The 22,902-nt window shown below is 61.4% G+C and overlaps 2 protein-coding genes across 4 annotated transcripts; both read right to left on the minus strand.

Annotated features, from left to right (window-relative positions):
• Nucleotides 1–16: 16 nt before the first annotated feature.
• Nucleotides 17–9,857, minus strand: TMC4 (transmembrane channel like 4). The gene is made up of 15 exons (XM_054710579.1): nucleotides 9,778–9,857; nucleotides 8,432–8,642; nucleotides 5,938–6,083; nucleotides 5,545–5,777; nucleotides 5,338–5,459; nucleotides 3,823–3,970; nucleotides 2,688–2,855; nucleotides 2,327–2,490; nucleotides 2,003–2,129; nucleotides 1,669–1,766; nucleotides 1,197–1,377; nucleotides 741–871; nucleotides 489–644; nucleotides 187–265; nucleotides 17–104 (listed from the first exon to the last, which is right to left on the minus strand). The coding sequence occupies exons 1-15, from the start codon at nucleotides 9,854–9,856 to the stop codon at nucleotides 36–38; spliced, it is 2,112 nt and encodes a 703-aa protein (XP_054566554.1). The 5' UTR covers nucleotide 9,857; the 3' UTR covers nucleotides 17–35.
• Nucleotides 9,858–10,132: 275 nt separating this feature from the next.
• On the minus strand, nucleotides 10,133–22,713 carry MBOAT7 (membrane bound O-acyltransferase domain containing 7). Of its 3 annotated transcripts, none has more exons than XM_008160685.3 (8): nucleotides 22,443–22,713; nucleotides 21,706–21,784; nucleotides 21,484–21,613; nucleotides 20,818–20,944; nucleotides 18,528–18,687; nucleotides 16,470–16,830; nucleotides 14,514–14,690; nucleotides 10,133–10,960 (listed from the first exon to the last, which is right to left on the minus strand). In XM_008160685.3, exons 2-8 carry the CDS (start codon nucleotides 21,779–21,781, stop codon nucleotides 10,573–10,575), a joined length of 1,419 nt encoding a protein of 472 aa, XP_008158907.1. In that variant the 5' UTR covers nucleotides 21,782–21,784; nucleotides 22,443–22,713; the 3' UTR covers nucleotides 10,133–10,572. The 3 variants fall into 3 exon arrangements, with proteins under 3 accessions (XP_008158907.1, XP_054566759.1, XP_027993656.1); XM_054710784.1 differs by lacking the exon at nucleotides 22,443–22,713 and adding an exon at nucleotides 22,299–22,356; XM_028137855.2 differs by lacking the exons at nucleotides 20,818–20,944; nucleotides 21,706–21,784; nucleotides 22,443–22,713 and having other exon boundaries at nucleotides 21,484–21,597.
• Between the last annotated feature and the right edge of the window lie 189 nt (nucleotides 22,714–22,902).

Genomic DNA, 22,902 nt, shown 5'->3' on the forward strand with positions numbered 1-22,902 from the left:
AAAGGGGGACGCCACCCTGAGCCAGGCTGGGGAGGTCAAAGGGCCCCGTTGTCCGAGCTCAGCGCCACGGCGCGCTGTGCCAGGAAGACTTTATTCTGCGCCTCCTGAGATAAAGGGGAGAGAGAGGTAGAGGTGAGACGGATCCTCTCCCCCATGCCCTCTTGTACGTCCCCCGGGACCCCTCACCTTCTCTATCTGCCGTTTGAGCTCCGAGATGAGGCATCCATACGAGTTAGCCAGGGCCAGGGTATACGCCATCAGGATGCTAGAGGGGCAGGAATAAAAGCCACCCCCTAAAGGCTCGTAGAAGAGCTTCAGTGTCTGGGTCCCCCGCCCTTCCTTCAGACCTGGGAGTTTGTGGCTCCCTCCCCTCCCTTCTCCCTCATTCAGGGGTTTGGGCCCCCGGCTCCCTCTTCCCTTGGACGCCGGCAGCGGGGCGCCCAGATCACACACATTCAAACTGAAAGCCAAGCGTCTGGGCCCCTCACCTGGAGATCAGCAGAAGGGGCACAGCAAAAGCTTGGGTCCCCAGGAAGAAGAGAAAGTCCTGGGTGATCTGAGGGAGCCTGGAAATAGACTCAGGGATCTGGGCCCAGATGGACAGCTGCCCCCGGAATGGACCACACAGCTTAGAAGGCGGGATCCTGAAGTCAGAGACGGGAAGAGTTCAAGGACGGCCGAGAGTCAGGATCCTGGGCGAGGGCCGAGGGGTCAGAGAGGCGGGCGCCTCTCCCACTTACAGGAAGATGCTGTAAAGCACAGGAATGGCGGAGACGGCCAGCCCCAGGAGGAGGACCATGGGGAAAAAGAAGTTCGCCGTGGAGGCCCGGAAGGTGCGGGAGGCCGGGGAGCAGGTGGAGAAGAGGGTGAGCTGACAAGGGAAGAAGGGAGTCTGAGGCACAGGCGTCTGAACTCTAGTCTGTCTTTCCCCCCCCCCCCCCAGGAGTCCTGGTGCCTGGCCCTCCTCACTCAGGACCCAGGAGACGGTCCTCTCTTCTCTCAGACCTAAAAGTTGGGGTGCCCTAGACCCCTCCTCCTCCCACCTCCAGGAATCAGACCAGCAGACAGACCCCTCCTCTCTCAGGATCCAGTAGTCTGGGACCTTAGCATCCTCCTCCCTTAGGACCCGATCACACCCCTCCGTCCCTTCCGCCCCCAACATCTCCGACTCCAGGCGGGCGCTCCCCACGTCCCACCTTTTTCAGATAGAAGAGCAGCAGGAACTTGGCTGTGTTGAGCAGGGGCAGGAGAGGGCAGAAAAAACTCCCCACCCAGACCACTGTCTGCGCGTAGATGAGCCCCAGCACCTCGTCGGGCACCTGGAATTCCTGGGTCCCCAAACGACCCAGCGCCCCGGGACAGAGACCACAGAGCAGCCTGCGGGGCGGGGCGGAGTCAGAGGCGTGCCAGCCAGGGGTTGCCCCGCCTCCACCGTTACGCTCACCAATCAGAAGTGAGCCTATCTGAAGGGGCGGGGCTGTCAAGGTCCTGGACGGGTGTGTCCAGGAGGCGGGGCCAAAGGGAGTAACTAACACGTGGGAGGGGCGGGGTCTTCGGAGTTAGAGCAAAGAGGCGGGACTAGAAAGGGGCGTGGCGAAGCGGGAGAACCCGGGGTGGGGCGGGGCCTGTTCTAAAAGGGGCGGGGGCGGGCGAGGGCGGGGCTCTCACTTCCGAGGGAACTGGATGAGGAGCATGACGGCCAGGCCAGTCAGCAGATCAAAAAGCAGGAGTTTGTACATCTCCTGCCCCATCCGGGTCTCCCAGCACTAAGGAAGGAAGAAAGGGGTGAGGATGGTCTCAGGACCCAGGCACCCAGGGGCCCAAGCATCCGACTCCCCAATTAACAAGCGTATGAGATACTTTCTCCCGGGTCTTCAGTTTTGGGGGGCACCCGTACCCCAGTCCTCAGGCTGGACGGTGTTCTAGCACCCCAGCGCCTCTTCCTCCCAAACCTGGAGCCCGGACCGAGGACCCAGGAGTCCCAGCCCCTCGGCCTCCTCACCGGAAGTTCTTTGTAATCGTAGCCGCAGGCTTTGCAGTCCTCATCCTCCGCATTGCCCCCACACGTGATCTGACCCCAGAGAGAGACCATCAGGACCAGCAGGGAAGCCAGGCGCAGGAACACGGTCCTGGCAGGGAGAGGAAGGGCATCAGCCCGGGCCGAGTGCCGGGCCCCTCCTGCCCGGAACGGGCTCACCCGTCTCCCCATTTCACAGATGAAGAAACGGAGGCTCGGTGACAAGGAGCCGGGGTGGAACCCGGATCGCACTCACTGGGTCCCATCCACGGCGTCGGGACTTGCCCCCCCGCCCCCCGCAGGTGGCACCTGAGCAGGATTAAGACAATCTGGCGGCTCCTGGTGTAGCCCTCGAGCGAGGTAATGAGCTTGAACACGGGCGGCAGCACCAAGTTGACCCCGGAGATGAAGATGGACGGGAGGTAATTCACCCCGAGCTGGAGCAGCGGCGTCCGGCTGACAAGGTCCAACTTCTGGGAGGGGCAGGGGGCCACGAGGAGAGGCTGGGGTCCTGGAGGAGCCGCGCTGGAGGGGGTTCCCCAGCCTCTTCCTGCCGCACCCCGAAGTCTGAGCTCCTCTCTCTAAGATCCCAGGCATCGTAGGCCCGAGTCCCCTCCTCCTTGGAAATGTAGGTTCGAGGACCCCCCTCCTCCTCCCCGGCCCCGCACACCTGCAGCTCGTCGGTGGACCCCGTGGCCCAGTAGACGCCGTAGAAGGCCGCCCCCAGGAGCGCCACCACCAGCAGGTTGAGCAGCAGCCGCACCGACCACACCCAGGCCTGCTGGCCCAGCGTCCGCCCCGCAGCCCGGCGCCGCACCTGTGCCTCCTCCAGCTCCACCTGGGGCAGCAGACAGTCCCCTGGGTGCCGTCCCCCAGGCCCGGCCGAGCCCACAGCCCCGGCTCCGCGACAAGGGCGGCAGCAACACCCTGCCAAGGACCTCTGTCATCTTTTTTATTTTTGTAATGTATTTATTGATTTTTTTACAGAGGAAGGGAGAGGGATAGAGAGCAAGAAACCTCGATGAGAGAGAAACATCGATCAGCTGCCTCCTGCACACCCCCCACTGGGGATGTGCCCGCAACCAAGATACGTGCCCTTGACCGGAATCGAACCCGGGACCCTTCAGTCCGCAGGCCGATGCTCTATCCACTGAGCCAAACCGGCTAGGGCAGGACTTCTGTCATCTTGGTCGCAGTCTCTCCAGGAGGCAATTTATTTATTTTTTAATGTATTTTTACTGATTTCAGAGAGGACAGGAGAGAGAGAGAGAGAAACATCAATGATGAGAGAAAATCATTGATCAGCTGCCTCCTGCACGCCCCGCACTGGGTATCGAGCCCACAACCCAGACATGTGCCCCGACTGGGAATCGAACCTTGACCTTCTGGTTCAAAGGTCACCGCTCAACCCCTGAGCCACACCTGCCTGGCTCCAGGTGACAATTTAGATCTCCTGGCCCCGCCCTTCCAGGCCCCACCCCTCCGAGGCCACGTCCAGGTACGAGTCCCAGCGCCACTCCATCCAGCCGTTCCCGGCCACACCCGTCTCAGCTCTGAACCCGGCAGCTTTAGGCCCGTCTCTCTCCTTCAGAGAGCGTTTCCCTCATCCTTTGACCTCAGGCCGCACCTCCGGCCTCAGAGCCCATTCATTCCCAAGGCCCGCCCCCTAGGAGAGAGCTCCACGCAGCATCTCCCCGGAAGTGCCCTCTGGAGTCCTGGGCCCCGCCCGCCCCGCCCCACCCGCCCCGCCCCACCCGGCCGTAGGCCCCGCCCCCACCCGGCTGTGGGCCCCGCCCCCGGCGCACCTGCAGCTCGTATCGGATGCGGCGCCTGCGCAGCTGCACGTGGACGTCCCCGCGGAGGCCGAAGTCCCAGGCGGAGAACACGCGGTGGCTGTAGCTGGTCAGGACCCCGGACTCGGCCAGCAGCGTCTGCTTCAGCCCCGACACCGAGCTGGGGGGGGGGGGGGCCGGGGAGGCGGGGTCAGAGCTGGGGCGGGGCGCGGGGGAAGCACCCCCTAAGCCGCGGCTCTGGGCGAGCTGCCGCCTGGTGGAGGAGGAGTGGAAGCCACGGACCCAGGGAGAGAGTCCGAGCTCAGACACCCAACGGGGATCCCGAGGCCTGGGAGACGGAGATGTAGACGGGGACTGAGACCCCAAAGGGTCAGGGATTCACATAAAAGGCCTCGATGAGGCCCGGCCGGTGTGGGCCGGTGGTGGAGCGTCAACCTAGGAACCAGGAGGTCACGGTTGGATTCTGGTCAAGGGCACAGGCCCGGGTTTCGGGCTCGATCCCCAGTGGGGGGCGTGCAGGAGACAACTGATCAATGATTCTCATCATTGATGTTTCTATCTCTCCTCCCCTCATCTCTGAAGTCAATAAAAAATACATTTTTTAAAAAGATGAAAATGGCCCTAGCCAGTGTGGCCCAGTGGACAGAGCGTCGTCCTGTGAACTGAAGGGTCCCGGGTTTGATTCAGGTCAAGGGCACATGCCGGGGTTGCAGGCTCGATCTCCACTGTGGGGCGTGCAGGTGGCAGCCGATCAATGATTCTCATTATTGATGCTTCTATCTATCCCTCTCCCTCTCTGAGATCAATAAAAAATATTTTTAAAAAGATGAAAATGTTTCCTACCTGGTTTTTACTTTTTTTTAATAAAAGAAAACAACAACGAGCTGATCGCTCCTCTTTCATACCATCCCATTTGTTTTCTATGTATTACTGCTTTTTGCTTGTTTTTTTTTAAAGAGTAACTTTATTATTTAATTATTGTTAATCCTCCCCCAAGGATATTTTCCCAATGATTTCTAGAGAGTGTGGAACGGAGAGGGAGAGAGAGAGAAACATCGATGTGAGAGAGACACATTGATTGGTTGCATCGATGTAGCCTGCAACCGAGGTATGTGCCCTTGACCTGAATCGAACCCGGAACCCTTCAGTCCCCGGACTGACGCTCTATCCACTGAGCCAAACCAGTTGGGGTAATTGGTTTGTTCTGCGGTCTGGCACACAGCAGCTACTCAGTAAGCAGGAATGAATGAATGAATGAATGAATGAAACAAACGACCACAGTTGGTTTTCTATTCAGCACTCCTCCCTTCCAGAAAAGCTGCAGTCCATTTGCTTCCTTGTTAAAAGCACCTTCCCCACAGGGAGGGGGGCGGAGGGAGGACGCTTGTACGAAGCATTTTAAACAGATTTCAACTCAAACGGAGAGAAAGGGATCCCAGAGCGAGACTCGGGATTCCTGGGGCGGGGGCTCTACCACAACCGCCCCCCCCCCCCAGGGGCCCGGGGTCTGGGTGGGGTGCCACTCACCGGCGCAGGATCAGCAGCAGGGACAGGAGGCCGATGGCGAAGGTGGAGCACAGGTAGGCGGTGGCCAGGCGCCGGCGGGGCGGGTAGAAGCCGTAGAAGAGCGGGGACCACTCCAGGAAGCCCTGGGGGGCGGGGGGGGGGCAGCCGGGTCACCGGGGCGGGGGGGGGCGGCGTCCGGAGCGGGGCCTCCAGGGGGGCCGCACTCACCTCCCCCGAGAGCAGGTTGAAGAGCTGGGCGGGGAAGGAAACCAGGCCCTGGGCCCCGGGGTTGTAGGAGCCGCAGGGCGAGGCAGAGCCGGGGCCCGGGGGGCCTGGGGGGCCGCCGTCCAGCCAGGTGGGCAGCAGCGTCATGCAGACCTTCAGCACCGAGGCCAGCACGTTGAGAAACAGCAGGAAGCGCAGCAGCAAGAAGTAGGACTCGGTGCCCGCGCCGAACTGGCCTGCAGGGGGCGCCAGGCAGGCCCGGGGCCTCGCTGAGTGGGGATCCCTTCCCCTCCTCCCTCAGACCCAGGAGCCCAGGCCCCCAGCCCTCCTCCCTCAGACCCAGGAGTCCAGCCCCTCCTCCCTCGGACCCAGGACCCCAGCCCCAGCTCCCCGCACCCCCGATCCTCTTCAGCGTCCACCCCCAGGGCTCCAGGGTGTGCCAGCCTTCTCGCATCTTCTCCTTGGACCTCCGCAGCAGCAGGGCCCAGCTGGCCACCCTGGACCCGGAGCCCCGAGCCATTTGGTCCCTGGCGTGGCGCTGCCTGGAAGGAAACAGAGTCAGAGACAGGGGAGGAACGGGCCTGGCTCCCCGGATGGAAACCACCAGATGTGGAGACGCCCCCACAGCGCACTGCGGTGGCTCCTAGCACGGACCCTACAGCAATAAAAGGAAACACGTGACGGGGTTGTAGGAGCCGCAGGGCGAGGCAGGGCCGGGGCCCGGGGGGCCCGGGGGGCCGCCGTCCAGCCAGGTGGGCAGGGCTCTGTCTACACAGTCCCAGAGCGAGCGGGGGACCCTGCCCTTCAGGGGAGCAGACCCCGCGGCCAGCTCTGCAGAAGCACCTGGAGAGGTCACGTGTGCGTGGGAAAGGCGTTCAACTGGAGGGCGGGGCGCAGGGAAGGGGCACCCGGGGTGCTTCAGGGGCTGCAATGCCTCTCCCCATGGGCGGGGGTCACCGGGGCTCTCACTATAGGAAAACTCTGAGTCTGTCCATCATGCTTCCTGCAGGCAAATATAAAGTAAACATGCTAAATTAATAAATAAAAGGAACAGAGAATGCCCTGGCCCGTGTGGCTGAGTTGGTTGGGCGGCGTCCCGTGCACCAAAAGACCAAAAGACTGCCTTCCTGGTCAGGGTGCATGCCCGGGTTTTGGGCTGGATCCCCAATAGGGGGTGTGCAGGAGGCAGGCGATCAATCTCTCCATCTCACATCGACGTTTCTCTCTCTCTCTCTCTCTCTCTCTCCCTCTCCCTTCTCTCTCTCTAAAAATCAACTTTAAAACAGAAACAGAGAGCACAGCCGGCATGGGTCAGTGGTTGAGCATCAACCTATGAACTAGGAGGTCACGGTTCGATTCCGGGTCAGGGCTCATGCCGGGGCTGTGGGCTGGATCCCCAGTGTGGGACAGACGTGCAGGAGGCAGCCGATCCGTGATTCTCTCTCATCATTGATGTTTCTATCTCCTCTCCCTCTCTCTCTCTGAAATCAATAAGAAAAATATTTAAAAAAAGGAACAGAGAAAAGAAAGGTGCGGTGTTGTGATCGCTAATGAGAAATACGCATTTAGTCTTTGTCCTGGTTGCTGGCCCTCGGACTGAAGGGTCCCGGCTTCCCTTCCGGTCAAGGACAGGCACCTGGGTTGCAGGCTCAATCCCCACCCTGCTTGGGGCGCGTGTGGGAGGCAACCAATCCATGTGTCTCTCTCACATCGATGTTTCTCTCGTTGTCTCTTCCCCTCCCTTCAGCTCTCTGAAAAACCAATGGAAAAATCCTCAGGTGAGGATGAACAACAACCAAAAAACCCAAAGGCTCCCGGCTGGTGAGCCCGCGGGGACTGGGGAGGGCGGTGATCTGAGAGGCCATGGTCGCTCCGCCCCCGTCCCCGCACCTGGCCCTCGCCTCTCGCCCTCTGGCTGCTCCTGAGCGACAGCCTAGTACAATGGCCAGTGGCCCAGTGAGTAATGTTTACCCGAGATCTGTGAGCCGCTCTAGCAAATGAAACCCAGGGCGGGGGCCAGGGAATCCCCCACCTGCAGCCCGTCCACCAGAAGCTCAGGAGACCGCCTGCACTCGGGACAGGCGTCCGAGGTGGCGGCAGTTTGGGGGACTGAGTTTCTGACCTGTGAGCTCTGACGCTGCCTCCAGGTGGCTGGTGTCAGGAGTGAGTTGAACTGTAGGGCACTCAGGGGGTGCTGGGGAGCTGCCTGGTGCTATGGGGAAACCCCCCCCGCCCCACGCACACCTTGGAATTGGTGTCAGAATTATAGAAAGAGCCCCAGCCGGTTTGGCTCAGTGGATAGAGCCTTCGGACTAAGGGTCCCGGGTTCGATTCTGGTCAGGGGCACATGCTCAGGTTGTGGGTTCAATTCCCAGTAGGGGGCGTGCAGGAGGCAGCCGATCAACGATTCTCTCTCATCACTGATGTTTCTATCTCTCTCTCTCCCTCGCCCTTCCTCTCTGAAATCAATAAAAAATATATAAAAAGAATTATAGAAAGAAACAAGGGTCGGCTTCATGAGCCACCTGAGCAGCCACCTGGCCCCATTCGTGGTGGACCCCCCACACACACACACACGTGTTTCTATGTGGACTTGAGGACAGAGGCGGCTTCTTCACTTGTCGCCGGGCCTCGAGGAGGGAGGGAGACAGGATTGGAAGAGGAGGACTGACGCAGAGGAAACCCTCCTCCTGGATTTCAGACACAGAGAACGTGACGCGGAGAGCGGCCCGGAGGGAGAGAGACCAGTGAGACCGGGAGCCGGGAGGAAGGAAGTGAGTGCGGAGCCACAGAGACGGGGAGCCTGGCGGCCAGAGAAGCAGAGACACGCGGGGAAGAGGGACCCAGAGAGCAGCTCTGAGAGGCAGGGGAGATGGAGGCCGGGCCTCACCTGTGTGCCCGTCGGGCCTGCATGGGCCAGGGCAGCTGCCGGGAAGGGGCAGGGTCCTGCAGCTCCTTCTGGGCGGCTTCTGCGAAGGCCTGGACGTTCCTCTCTCCATCCTCATCCTCCTCCAGCGCCCCCCAGGGCAGCACCCCAGGGCCTCGGTACCGAAGGGTAGCAGCGCTGGGCAGTTCGTTCAGCACCGAGGACAGCGTCGGGCCTGGGCAAGAGGGCAGGGGCTGGGAGAACCCAGGGGTCCAGGCCGGGGACCCCTCCCCCAGCCTCAAACTCCAGGCCTCCAGCCCCTCCTCCCTCAGACCAAGGAGCCCAGGCGCCCAACCCCCCTCCCCCTGCCCATACTCCAGGCCCCGGCCCCTCCTCCTTCAGACCCAGGAGTCCAGGCCCCCAGCCCTCCTCCCTCAGACCCAGGAGTCCAGGCCCCCAGCCCCTCCTCCCTCAGACCCAGGAGTCCAGGCCCCCAGCCCCTCCTCCCTCAGACCCAGGAGCCCAGGCCCCCAGCCCCTCCTCCCTCAGATCCAGGAGTCCTGGCCCCCAGCCCCTCCTCCCTCAGATCCAGGAGTCCAGGCCCCCAGCCCTCCTCCCCCTGCCCATACTCCAGGCCCCCAGCCCCTCCTCCCTCAGACCCAGGGGTCCAGGCCCCCAGCCCTCCTCCCCCTGCCCATACTCCAGGCCCCCAGCCCCTCCTCCCTCAGACCCAGGAGCCCAGGCCCCCAGCCCCTCCTCCCTCAGACCCAGGAGCCCAGGCCCCCAGCCCCTCCTCCCTCAGACCCAGGAGCCCAGGCCCCCCGCCCTCCTCCCTCACACCCAGGGGTCCAGGCCCCCAGCCCCTCCTCCCTCAGACCCAGGAGTCCAGGCCCCCAGCCCCACCTCCCACAGACCCAGGGGTCCAGGCCCCCAGCCCTCCTCCCCCTGCCCATACTCCAGGCCCCCAGCCCCTCCTCCCTCAGACCCAGGAGCCCAGGCCCCCAGCCCTCCTCCCTCAGACCCAGGAGTCCAGGCCCCCAGCCCCTCCTCCCTCAGACCCAGGAGCCCCGGCCCCCAGCCCCTCCTCCCTCGGACCCAGTGCGCACCCTTCAGGCCCCTCCCACCCCGGGACCCAGGAGTTCCCTCTTCAAACCCCTTTTCCCGTTTATTGAGTATTTAGGACCCTGGCCCCTCCCACTCTGCAGACGTGAGTCCCAGCCGCTACCCCGGACTCTCCGCAGGGCCCTGGTTCCCTTCCCCCCAGAAACCTAGGAGAGGAAGGAAGCCCCTCCCACTCCTGCCCCCCGGACCCGGGCGCCCCGGCCTCAGCAGGGACCCACTCCCACCCGCCGGTTCGAGCGGGCCCCCACCTGCCCTGGCCTCCCGGGGGGCCGGCCACCTCCCCGAGGGGCCCCAGCCCTCGGGCTCCCTCGCCCGGCTCTCCTCCATGGCCCCGAGCGGTTGCTTCCGCCTCTGGCGACCAGCGGGGCGGCTCCGCCCGGGGAGGGGGGGCGGGGCCGGGCAGGTGCGCCGCGGCCGCAGGTGGCGGGAGGGCGGAGCCGCACTTCCTGTCCCGCCGCTGCCCCCGGAGGTGGGTCCCGGGAGGTGAGCCGGGAACTGGAGTCCGCAGGCGGCGGCGCGGACCCGGGAACCGGCGGGCACGGCACGGGGCCCGGTGCCCACGCCCCCACATGCGGGATCGCCCCGACACTCCACGCAGTCCAGTCCGAGTGCAACACTTTATTGGGAGAACCGCACAGTCCGCTGCCTCAGGCAGGAGGCGGGACCCCAGGTCTCAGGCCTGCGCACCGCGCCTCAGTTTCCCCCCGGGAAATGGAAGGCGCTGTTCCCTCCCGGGCCTGAGACACGGGCGTGAGGACAGAAAAGTGGAACGGAAGCCACGAGGAAGCGGTGCCCCGCACCCCGAGGGCCTTGCCGCGGGACCCTGCTGTCCGGGAGCCCGGGAACGGGGAGGCTCGGCGGGGACCGGCGGGAAGGGCCTTGGGGCCCGGGGAGCTGGGCTGGGCTGTGCGAGGCGGGTGCTGCGCGGAGCGGGATCCTCTCCAGGCCCCGAGCCCCGGGCTCCCCGGGAAGGAGCGGCTGCCTGGGTCACGGAATCCCGGGCGGAAGCTTGGCGGCCGGACCGACGGCGGCGCGCGCGCAGCTCACTCCTCCCGCAGCTTCTCGGGGGCGGGGCTGGCGGCCGGGGGCGCCGCCTTCCGCCGGCCGGGGCCGCCCGCCCCCACGGCCAGCCCGAGGCCCAGCGCCGCCAGCGCCCCCAGGTGGACGCAGAAGTAGACGGAGGCCCAGTAGCGCAGGGTGTCGCCCAGGGAGAGCAGCACGAAGCCCATGCACATGTAGTCGTAGGCGCGCATCTTCAGGAACCAGTGCGCCCAGTCCCAGGCCTGCTGGCCGCCCGGGCCCAGCCGCCACCGCAGCGCCGCCTCCAGCCGGCCCTCGGCCGCCAGGCACAGCGGGATGGTCAGGAAGCTCAGGTAGTAGCCGGGGTGCAGGCCGTGCCAGTAGGCGCTCAGCAGCATGGTCCAGGCGCTCCTGCGGGGTGCGGGGTGCGGAGGGTGTCAGGCCCCAGCCCCGCCTCCCTCAGACACGGGAGTCTCTACTTTCTTGTCAGGAACCCAGTTAACGCCCCTGCACCCACTTCCGCTTTGGGGATCCAGGGTTACAACCCTGATCTGTGGTGATTCTGAAATCTCTAGCGATGGCCCTCTCCCTGTGCACCCTGAATGCTGGCCCTTGAAAGCCCACATATTTGGGCTCTGATTCCGCTTCTATGGAGGACTCAGTTTAGCCCCTGCGTGTGGCCTGTGGGGTGTGTGTGTGTGTTCTGTCCTGCCCATGGCATCCATGTTTCCCTCCGACACGTCCTGAAGGGTCAAAGACCACCTCAGGGGGACACAGTGCCGACCACCCCATCCTCGGGGCCGAGGCGCCATAAAAGATAGAACTTTCCCTGTTGCCATTAGGAGCGACCTCTTCCTCCTCTCGTTTTTGGTGAATCCTCACCAGAGCTATTTTTCCATTGGTTTTTAGAGCGAGTGGAAGACAGAGAGAGAAACATCAGTGTGGGAGAGACACAGCCATTGGTTGCCTACCGCACATGCCCCGACCAGGGCCTGGTGGGGATCGGGCCTGCAACCGAGGTCCCTGCCCTTGACTGGAATCAACCCCAGGGCCCTTCAGTCCACAGAACTGTGTTCTTTCTTCCCTACTGAGGGTGGAGAGTTCCCTGGGCTGGCAGAACAGAAAGCTGTTTCCCCATGGGAGTGAGGGAGGGACAGGACAACACCCGATCGGCTTCCTCCTCTGCCTCCCTGCTCCCTGTGTGGGGAGCACTCTCCAAAGACCGGTCTGTGCTCTTCTTCAAGTCTGTCTCCATTCTCTTTCATTGGTTGTTATTATTTTGTATTAGAGAGAGAGAAGGGAGATGGAGAGAAACATCAATGTGAGAGAAACATTGATGGGTTGCCTCCCGTGTGCACTCTGACCAGGGACAAACTCGAAACCTGCAAATCCAACCTGCGGCCTTCCTGTGTACCAGGCAACACTCCACCAACTGAGCCACACCGGCCAGGACACCTCCCATTCCCTTGACCACACCCAACCTGGCTCTCACTCCCGCCCTCCTCACTGCTCCAGGCCAGGGTGCTGCTCTCCTTCACGCCCGACCCCCGACCCCAGGGCCCCACCTGCCTTCCTGGAACTGAGCTGGAAGCATTCCACAGAGATTCCTCCTGGAAACATCTGGCTTCCTGGGCTCCCTTCCGGACGAACACTTGCCTGACCTCGGGTCTCTGCTCCCCTCGTTCCTGCCCACACCAGGCCTTCTCAGCCTGAGCACCACTGACATGGGGGCTGGGCGGTTCTGTGGTGGGACCGTCCTGTGAGCATCCTATGATGTTGGGCAGCAGCCCTGGACTCCGCCCACCGGAAGCACCTCTCAGTTGTGACAAAAACACCCCCACCCATGGACAAACGCACCCTGGGGGCAGCACCAGCGCCCCAGTTGAGAACCCCTGGTTTAAACACGGGCGCGTCCCGGGCTTTGACCTAACGCTCAGCCTCTGAGCTTTAATATCGCCTATACCTGCCCATCCCGGTTTGGCTCGGTGGATAGAGCATCGGCCTGCAGACTGAAGGGTCCCAGGTTCGATTCCGGTCAAGGGCACATGCCTGGGTTGTGGGCTCGATCCCCAGTGGGGGTCGTGCAGGAGGCAGCCAATCAATGATTCTCTCTCATCATTGATGTTTCTATCTCTCTCTCCCTCTTCCTTCCTCTCTGAAATCAATAAAAATATATTTAAAAAAATATCGCCTATACCTGAGGATGCCCAACTGCCCACTTCTCCCACCAGCCTTCCCCCACGCACCAGGGTCACATCGCTGACCGCCTCTCCAATAACCCCGCTGGGAACCTCACACCCACCCACACCCGAACTCCCTCCTGCTGTGACCCCTTCTCAGGAAATGGCCTTTCCCTGCCCTCCGTTACCCACACCCACCACCCTGGCATTGTTTCATTTCCTCTTTTTCGTGCCCCACATCCAGTTCATGCCAAGCCTGAGTCCAACTCAAATCCATCCACTTCCAGCCTCTGTCTTCTATTCCAGCACATCACCATCTCCCACCTGGCCAGCCCCACAGGCCTCCCAACTTGGCTCCTGGCTTTACCGCCTGCCGCCTTTCCCCACCTCTGCTCCATCCCCACACCAGGCCAGAGGTGATCTTTATAGTGTGAGTCGGATTACACACTCCGGTAAGTCTACCTCCAGAACCCCCACTGTGACTGCAGATACTCGGGGAGCTCTGGGGCATCTCCCCGAGTGGCCAGGATGGCTCGGGGGAGGTTCTCACTGTCAGGAGCCAAGAGTCGGTCAAAGGATTAACCCTGACCTTCAGTAAGTTACTGAAACTAGGCCCACTTCCTCTTGCCTGAGGACAAAGCATTCCTTCTGTAGCCACCCTTCAACCGCCACACCCTTTATCTATAGTTACGACTTTAGCTGATTATCTAGGTCAGCCCCCACCCCTCCTAGGCATCCACCCCTCTAGAAACCACATAGAAGGAACGCTGTAAAAATAAAATTTGGAGGCTTGATCAGAAACCCCTTTGTCTTGCCTCCATTCTTTGCGTCCCTTGTCTGTCTCTCATTCTCTTAGGTGCGCCGCCTCGGTACCCCCGTTAGAAGACCCTGCTGGCCGGGGCATCTCACACCAAGCACACCAAAAGCTAGGAAGATGAATGGACAGAACCCCAGCACATCGAAAGCTAACAAGATAAATGGGTATGTTTAAAAAGTCCTCCCCTCCCTATAAGAACGGTGGGCTTGAGCGGGAAGGGGAGATGGGAGTCCACCATCCCCCAGGCTGTGCGGCACCTGAATAAACCTCTTTCCTTTTGCACCAGCACCTGCCTCATGAATCTGGCTTTCCAGACAAACCTGTGTGTTATTCCTGTACCACGACCTCTACCATTTTTTTGTAATGGCCTCATTATGAGAACGTTTCATTGGGTATCCCGACCTCACCTGGTGGCTCCAGAAAGGCCGAGTGACACTTGGGAGGCTGCCTAACCTGTCTGAGCCTTACTCTCATCTCTAAGGTGGGGGTCACACTCCCTGCCTCCTAAGGTTTGAGAGACAATGCGTTGCACAAAGACTCCACTCAGGAAATACTGAATGAGTGAAGAATAGAAACTAATACATAGCTAGCACCTCCCAGGCCTCACATTAAATACGTCTCATACTTTATCGCCTTCAATCCTAACATCAGCCTAGGAAGCGGGTAACAGCGTTACCCCCCACATATAGGAGGGAACAGAACTCCCTGCTCGAGGATCCTTAGCAATTGCTGGGGCCGAGATTCTGGAAAGTTTAGCTATCGAGGACTCAGTGCACGGCTTCTGTCCACTGACTTGACAGGAGCAGAAACGTAGGGTCAAAGACAGGGAAAGATTCACCCCCCAGTAATGCAATCCGCAGAAGCGCAAGGGCTTCAAGAAACTACAACTCCCTTGACGCTCAGGGCAGGCTGCCCTGTGTGCTGCTGGGAGATGTAGTTCCGTCTGGTCTGGGGCCGGCAGGCTCACCTGAGGACGTAGGAGCGGGTGGGCGCACTCTTGTAGATGTACTGCGCCAGCCACCACTGCACCGTCATGTTCCAGTACCGCATGCCCTCCCGCACCCGCGTGCAGAAGTCTGTGCGGTAGCAGTCGATGTTGCGGATGGTCTCGTAGTCGTACTCCAGGGCAGCCGCCTCCTCCGGACTGGGGGGTGGAGGGTGGGGGTGGGGGACAGACATGCAACTCAGCCAGGCCCCCTCCCGATGCCGGTTATCGTCCCAGCCCCATGCTACGGAGGGGGGAGGGCCGGTGACAGGCCCCTGGCTGTCACAGGGGCTAGGGCAACAGGGGAGGGTAGCCCAGAGGGAGCCTTTTTGGGGAGGAAGTTGGTGGTGGGGCAACGGGTTCTCTTGGCAACGGGGCCCCGAGGAAAAGCCTCGAAGGGCTATGGTTGCTAGGCCATGAGTCCTTAGCAACCTGACCCTTCTCTGGTCTCCGACGCCAGGGAAAGGCCGTTCCTTAGCAACCAAGCTCAGTGTATTCAGAGAAGCCTCCAAGTGCTGTCCCCTCTGAACTGTGGGGCACTGCGGCTGCTAGGGAAGTAGCATCCTTAACGACGAGGTGGTCCGTGGTTGCTAGGGAGATGTTCTAGGCCTGGATGGTCTCTGTTGCTAGGGAAAGGCCATTCTTTAGCAACAAGATCTAGGATGTTTAGAAAAGGTTCCCGGAAGGGCCTTCGGCTATTGGTTCTCACGATTGTTCAAGAAGTGTCACCCCAGCAGTATGGTGGCTCCCGGGTTACCGGTGCCAACACCCCCAGCAGCGGGCATCCTTGGCCCACCTGAATGCCTGGTGGCTTCTGACAATGGGAGGGGAGCCAGCCACTCGGAGGGGGGTCAGCAGGGTTAGAAAAGCCTTCGGTTCCCACCTGGCATTTTCTGGGGGACGTCGGCCCCAGCCACTGGAGGTCCACCGTGGTTAGAGGGCAGTGGGGATAAACTCCTGTGGGCCCCCCCCCCCCCCCACAATGGATGGCAGTCCGTGTCTGCTAGGGCACGGCCCGCCCTACCGAGGAACACGTCCTCATTTACACCAGGAGGGGCTGCTCCCCCGTCCGGGAAGAGGATGGCTGTGGTTGCTAGAAACAGAGAGGCAGTCATTCCTGGTTGCTAGGGGCACCATTGCCCTGGCAACACAGGAGCAACACTTCCTTAGCAACAAGAGAGCCCATAGTTACCAGCAGTGTGACTTACCTAGCAGTGAAGGAGCTGGGGGTGTAGCATTGTTAGCAACAATGTCAACCTGTCAATCCATTGTTACCAAGGGAACTGGCTTCCTTAGCAACATAGGAAGGCGACCTGCGGTTGCTAGGAATGGTGTCCCCTCCGCTAGAGGCCAGCGGGGTCAGGGATGCCATTTCCTTAGAAACAGAGGCAACTGCAGGCTGTGTGATAACATCCCTTTGGGGGAGGGGGGGGTGAGGGGAGAGAAGGAAAATGCTGGCTCCTAGCAACAAAGGGGCAATTTGGTGCCATTTTTATAGCAACAAAGAGCATCCCTTCTGGCTGGAAGGAGTGGACCATGGTTGCTAAGGAACCGTTTCCCTAGCAACAAAGGGCAACCCATCACTGCCTAACGATGTCATCCTGAACAACCAGGAACATTCGGGTTATTGGAGTGACACTTCCATGGCAATCGAGGGGCCACACATGGTTGCTAGGATACTACCTTTCTTTTCCTAGCGACAGAGAGCAGCTGGCCCCCCCAAGGGGTGATAAGCACTAGCAACAAGGGACAACCCGTAGGAGTCAGAAGGCTGTTCCCTCGGGCAGGGCAGGGCGCACTGCGGTGGCCCAGGGCGACACTGTGACAACAACAGGTGGTGGACGGCCCGATTCCCGCTCTCCTCCCGGCTAGGGGCAGGGCCAGCCCCTGGTGATGGGGCCTGCCAGGTCTTGGGTCACCTCCCTCCCGCCGCCTGACCTGCTGGGGGGTGGGCATGGGAGGGTGGGGCCGCCCCCAGCCCGGGCTTTGGAGGCCACGGGGTAGGCCCCGAAGCCGGCGGCAATGCAGCCGCACTCGGCGGCGATCCAGGCCACGTAGAAGCGCATGCGGAAGGCGAAGAAGACGGGGACCATGTAGAAGAGGCGGACGGGCAGCGGGCGCGCGTAGAAGGCGTCCTCGCGCACGGCCTCCAGCGGGAAGAGGTGCGAGGACAGCAGGAAGAGCAGGCCGAAGAGCGGGGCCGGCCAGGCGCGGCGCAGCAGGGGCCGCAGGCTGGGCACGGCGCCCGGGAACGGCTGCTCCAGCCAGTCCAGGTACGTGCGGTAGCGGAAGAACGGGCCTGTGGCGGAGGGGCATGGGCAGCCGTCAGAGACCTGCCCGGCCGGGGCCAGGGACGGAGGGCGGGGCTCCAGTCTGGGGGAGGCGAGGGCCAGAGACCCGGGGGCTGAGGAGGGCGCAGAAGGGGGGCAGAGACCCAGAGAAAAGCAGAGACGGGGGTGGGGGAGGGAAACCCGGAGGGAGGGGACAAGGGCCCTGGCTGGTTTGGCTCGTGGAGAGCGAGCCGGCCTGCGGACTGAAGGGTCCCCGGTTCGATTCCGGTCAAAGGGCACATGCCTGGGTTGTGGGCTTGATCCCCAGTAGGGGGTGTGCATCTGAGATGATAGTAATGGTATCTTAGGGTCTCTATCGATGGGCGTGCAGGAGGCAGCCAATCAATGATTCTGTCTCATCATTGATGTTTCTCTCTCTCTCTCCCTCCCTCTCCCTTCCTCTCTGAAAATCAATAAAAATATATTTTAAAAAAATCAATGGAAAAATATCCTCAGGTGATTAACAAAAAATAAACTACAATAAAAGGCACAAGGAAGCAGAAGGGAGGACACGGGACTCAAAGAGAAGAAAGGGGGACAGACCATTGTAGAGAGGGACAAAGACCCCGACAGTGAGGGGCACAGAGGCTCTGACACAAATGGGAGTCAGTCAGACAGACAGACAGACAGACGGACGGACGGTCCCGGGAACCCAGGCGGGCTGGGGTTTGTTCTCGGTGCCAGGAAACCCTGGCGAGCTGTTCGGGCTGGACAGCACCGGTCACCTTTCACAGGGACTCCTCGGCACCGAGGAGGCGGGCCTGGCAGAGGGACGATGATGGAGAGTGGGAGGCTGTTCAGATAAGGTGACAGCCCACGTGAGGGAGGGAGCAGTGGGGTGACAGGTGACAGCAGTCAGGAGCCTGACAGGTCACAAGGCCACGTGGCCTGTGCTTTCATTCCCAAAGTTCACGGTAAGCTATCAGTGGTTCCAGGGACTGGGGCTGGAGGAGGTTTGGGGAATGATGGCTGAAGGGCAGTGTTTCTCTCTTCTTTCTTTTAAATATATTTTATTGATTTCAGAGAGGAAGCGAGAGGGAGAGACAGAAACATCAATGATGAGAGAGAATCATGGATCGGCTGCCCACTGCACACCCCCCACTGGGGATGGAGCCCCCAACCCAAGCGTGTGCCCTTGACTGGAATCGAACCTGGGACCCTTCAGTCCACAGGCCGATGCTCTATCCACTGATCCACATGGGCCAGGGCCGCAGTGTGTCTTTTTTGGGGAGATGAAACTGTTCTACCACGACGTGGCAGGGACGGTCGCACAACTCGGTGAATACACTGAAAACCAGCGAACTGGCCGAGGCTATGGTGGGAAAGATGTCCGTTATAGCTCAATCAAGTTGTCCTAGGGAAGGAAACCTTGTAGGCAGTCAACATTCATGACCAATCCTTTCTGAGACTAAAATGCGATCATACGCTGTGAATATCTGTTCCCTGGGTGGCAGGAACATCAAGTCTACACAGACTTTTCCTCCTTTAAATCCTGTTTGGCCCCCAAAAGCTACACGGAACCACAGGCCGAGAACCGTCCGCGTCTCCCCTGGAGGAGCCCCGGGCCCAGTGGAGGGTCGGACGCAGAGGCTCACCGTGGGAGCAGCGGATGCCGGATGGAGGGGGCGGGGGCGGGGGAGAGGCAGGCCGGGGAGCGGGCACTCACCGGTCATGATGCCCACGTAGCAGTAGCTGTAGCTGAGTGTCTCCATCAGAGAGGGGATGTCGGGCAGCAGCCCCAGGCTGGGCCCCTGGCTGAAGCCCGCGGCCATTTCCTTCCTCTGGGCCAGGTGCAGGTCCTGCACCTCACTGGCCAGGCTCACCAGCTGGGAGGAAGGGGTGCGGGTGGGGACAAGTCAGACTCGGTTCCCTTAAGCGACCCCTCTCGGCAGCCGAGGATGCTGGGGTGCAGCTGGGAGCCGAGTTCTACCCCCCGGGGAGCAGCTGAGGTGACAGTAAGGGCATCTTAGGGTCTCTACGGATGGCAGGTGTTCACCACGGCTCACTGGGCCCACCTGTCCTCTTTTGTTGTTGTTCTGTTGTTATTTCTCACCCGAGGATACCTTTCCATTGATTTTTAGAGAGTGGGAGGGAGGGAAGAAATGAGAGAAACATCGATGTGAGAGAGACACATCAATTGGTTGCCTCCCACACGCACCCTGACCAGGCCAGGAGTCAAACCTGCAACCCAGGTATGTGCCCTTGACCGGGACCTGAATCCATGACCCTTCAGTGCACAGGCCAACGCTCTAACCACTGAACACACCGGCCAGGGCCGGCCTGTCTTCTTTCTCCACGTTCCCTCCTTCTGTGTCCTCCTGCCATCTGGGGCTTTAGATACCCCCCACCCTCACCTCATGACTCCTAAACTCTACTCCTGGCTGGGATCTCTCTCTGCCAAACCTATTCATCCAGTTGCCTCCGACCAATAGTCAGGTGTGGACTGGGCACATGCGCAGTGGAACCCGGTATCACCCACTCCCCAAACCTGACCCACTTCGAGGCTCTCCCCTCAGGCAATGGCTTCCGATCCCATTCATTGTTCAGGCCCCAGGTCTATTCCCTCAGGTCTCTCGAGCCCAAGCCCCGACCCTTTAGCTTTGCCTCCTCTAACTCCTCCTCCACCTCCACCATCACCGTGGGGCTGAGTCTGCCCAGCCCGGAGGAAGGCACGCCTTGGGGCTGGGGTCTCATTCCCCTGTAAGAGCACTGGGCTGGTGTGGGCCCAGGGACACCTCGGGGGAGTGCCTCCTCCCCGCTCCTCTGCCTGCCCCTCCTCCCGTCCCCTGGGCTCCTCCCCAGCTGCTGGGCCAGGGTTCCTCCTGAGCCGTCCCTTCAGCTCCTGCACGGAGTCATCCTAAATTGGGCGTTTCCTGTTGGGACTCGGACTGACCGGCCTGCCCACAGCCCGATTAGGCCGCCAGCTGGACCTCACCCCATCTCCCCTTTCTGCTGCAATCTCCTGGAAGCACCAGAGCGAGATTTCTAAACGCGCAAGTCTGCCCTGGCCAGTGGTTAGAGCGTCCTCCCCTGCGCCAAGGTCGCGGTTTGATCCCTGGTCAGGACCCAGACAAGGACCAACCAATGACTGCACAGATAAGTGGGACAACCCGTCGGTGTTTCTCTCTCCCCCTTCTTCTCTCCCTAAAAATCAATCAATACTTAAAAAAAAAGAATCAACCAAGGAATGCATAAATTCGTGGAACAACAAATAGCTATTTCTCTCCCCTTTCCTCTCTCTCTAAAAATCAATAAAATATGAAAAAACAAACGTGCAAATTTGGTCACCTTACCTCTTCTGACAACAAACCAAAACCCTCTTCCCCCAAAGGAAGAAGTCCAACAAGGCCCTGCGGCCCCTCCTTCCTCCTGTGACCTGCCCATGCGGCCGGCACACAGCTGGCCAGCAGCTGGCCCCTCCGCAGGCGCTGTCCTCGCATGCGGAAGGCCATTCCTCCAACTCTTCTAGCTAAGCGTCGCGTGCTGTCCCCAACTCCCTCCTGAAGGGACCCGGTTCCCTAGCTGGGGTGCCTGTCCCGCTCACTGATTCGCTGCCGGATTCGCGGCCTGCGCCCTGCGCCCCGTGGGAACTCAGGGATTCTGGACCCGGGATGGGGCCTGGGAAGCTGTTTTCACCTATCTTCCCAGGTGGCTTAGAGCCAGACCTGGTGTCCTGGTTTCCTGTCCCTGGATCAGTGCCTTCCCCCAAAGCTGGTCTTCCTCTTGCACAACACAGCTGGCCCCAAAGAGGCAGGGAGGCGCGCAGGTGAGCGCTTAGCGCAGCCTCTGGCCTCCCACGCGTGCAGTATTCAAGGTACCTCTTTACCCAGGGTAAGGAGAGGTGAAGCCCCGCCCGGGGTGTGGGAGATAAAATCCCACCTCCCCCGTTCCTCATGGGAGTGGCGGGGGTGGGAGGAGGTGAAGTTGGGGGGTTAACTGGCACAGGGGAGCCTGACCTTCAGTGTCAGCAGCAGCTGGACGGCGTTGGTGAAGGGCGTGGGAGTGGGCAGGCCCAGCAGGCTGAGCGCGCGGAAGAACAGGAGGTAGGAGAAGGTCCAGGCCAGGGCCAGGGCGTGGCAGGAGCTGGGGCAGAGGTAGGAGGAGGTGGTGCCGGGCTCTGGGAGCTGACCCGGCCTCCGCCTCCCCAGATTCTAGCTCCAAGTCCTCCCCCACCTCCCCGCCTTCAGAGACAGAAAATGGGGGGCAGGGGGGTGGGGACAGAATGAACAAGATTGAGACAGCGGGAGAAGAGGCATAGCCACACACAAATGCACAGAAATAAAGAGAATGAGGTTAAGAGAGCTTCGGGGTGAACACCCTTCCATTCACCTTTTTGCTGGGAGGGAGGGGGAGAGGGCGGGCGGGAAGGAGAGGGAATAGGAATAGAAATATGAATATGGAAATGAGAGGTGGTAATGCCGTCCTCTCCTGAATCCATGACAAGGCTGTGGAGGACCCACACAAACAGGAACAAGGCCCAGGAAGGCAGGAGAGGAAAAAAACCAACGACCCACAGAAACACATCAACAAGAGACGCCGCAGAGCCAGGCAGGGGTCAGGCAAGACTCCAAAGAAGGAACAGGTTGCTGCCTCTCTCCCCACCTCCCCCACCGCATCCTCACCAGGGCTGGGCCTGAATGAGGGCCCAGGTCCCAAGGATGGTGATCAGAGAGTGCAAAGTGTGGGGGCCACAGGTGAACAGGGTGAGCCCCAGGCCCACAGCTGCCGCCCCCCATCTCTTCAGCCCAGGTCCTGCAGGGAGAAGAGATAGCATAAGCCTTCCAGGGGTTCACCCCTCTTGGTCCCCCCTCCTTATTTTCCACTGGGGAGGGAACCTGACTCACCAGCTTTCTTAAAGAGGAAGCCGATGGGGATGGAGATAAGAAGAACCACTAGATATGTCCACTCCTCTGGCGACATGGTCTGGGGGAGGGGCAGAGGTTCACAGTGAGAACCCAGGAGACGGGACCCCCCTGCCTCTCCCCCTTAAGGGATCCAAGAACCTGCTCCTTGGTCCTCAGCTGTGGAGGACCCTGGAGTCCTACCCTCAGCTCCTCTCCTTTGAGAACAGTAAGAACCCGGACCTCCAGGCCCTTCCTCCTCCAAGAATAGAGGATTCCACCCGTAGGCCCCCTCCTTCGGGAACCCAGGCCTCCAGCCCTCGTTTCCTTTGAGAACCCAGGAGGCCAGACCTCCAGCCCCCTCCTCCTCCGAGGATCTGGGAACCCAGGCCCTGTCTTCTGGTCCCCCAGCACTTCCCTCTTCGAGCACGCAGGTCTCCCGACCCCCAGCCCGGCTCCGAGAAGACTCAGAGGAGCCCAGGCCTCCAGCCTGCACATCTTCCCGAGCTCCAGACCCCTCTCCTGCCTACAGCCCCGAGGGCGGGCCTCCCGAGGGTCTTAGGCTCCCTCCCCAGCCCCACTCAGCTTGCGCGCACCCAGCGCGGTCAGGTCCGCCCGGAGAAGCCACAGGCAGTTACGCCATCCCGAGCTCGGCCGCGTTCCGGCGCCGCCCCCGTCCCCGTCCCCCGCCGATGGGCAGCGACCCCACCGCTTCTCCGGGCGCTCCCACCCTGGCCCACCTGGGCCCGCCTCCGCGCCGCCCGCCAGGCAGGAGGCGGCTGAGCAGTCCAGGCTCGCGGTCCACCCCGGGCCAGCCACGCCTCCCCGCCGCGCGCCCCCGCCTCTCCCGGGAGCCGGACGGGCTGAGCGATCTGGAGCCGGTGCGCGGCCCCCGACAGGCTCGGAGGCAGTGAAGGAGCTGGCACTCGGGAGCACGCGTCCGCGGCTGGACCTGGACTCCGGCACAACCGAACCAGAAGACACAGCGAGGCGGGGCTTAGTGCTCGGAAAGAGGCGGGGCAGAACTTCGGGCTCCGAGGAGCACGACTGGTCCGGGAAGGAGGCGGGGCCTCCGCTCCGGGTTCCTTCTGGCTGAGTCTCGCGGCAGCTTGGAGGCGGAGCTACGAGCTTCGGTGTTCTTCGGAGACAGTCGAATACTGGAGGCCTGTGTTCGGAAGTGGGCGGGGCCAAGAACTTTGA

This window comes from Eptesicus fuscus, chromosome 21 (assembly GCF_027574615.1).
Source record: "Eptesicus fuscus isolate TK198812 chromosome 21, DD_ASM_mEF_20220401, whole genome shotgun sequence".
NCBI classification, from domain to species: Eukaryota; Metazoa; Chordata; class Mammalia; order Chiroptera; family Vespertilionidae; genus Eptesicus; species Eptesicus fuscus.

Excerpts from the sequence above, each read along its gene's own strand:
- TMC4 (XM_054710579.1), bottom strand. The coding sequence starts at position 9,856 with ATGGAGGAGAGCCGGGCGAGGGAGCCCGAGGGCTGGGGCCCCTCGGGG. Across the intron at positions 8,643-9,777 it reads CCCCCGGGAGGCCAGGGCAG|GCCCGACGCTGTCCTCGGTG; the intron begins GTGGGGGCCCGC and ends CCTCTTGCCCAG. Across the intron at positions 2,130-2,326 it reads ATTGTCTTAATCCTGCTCAG|GACCGTGTTCCTGCGCCTGG; the intron begins GTGCCACCTGCG and ends TCTCCCTGCCAG.
- MBOAT7 (XM_008160685.3), bottom strand. The coding sequence starts at position 21,781 with ATGTCGCCAGAGGAGTGGACATATCTAGTGGTTCTTCTTATCTCCATC. Across the intron at positions 20,945-21,483 it reads CTCATTCAGGCCCAGCCCTG|CTCCTGCCACGCCCTGGCCC; the intron begins GTGAGGATGCGG and ends CCTCTGCCCCAG. Across the intron at positions 14,691-16,469 it reads CCATGCCCACCCCCCAGCAG|TCCGGAGGAGGCGGCTGCCC; the intron begins GTCAGGCGGCGG and ends TCCACCCCCCAG.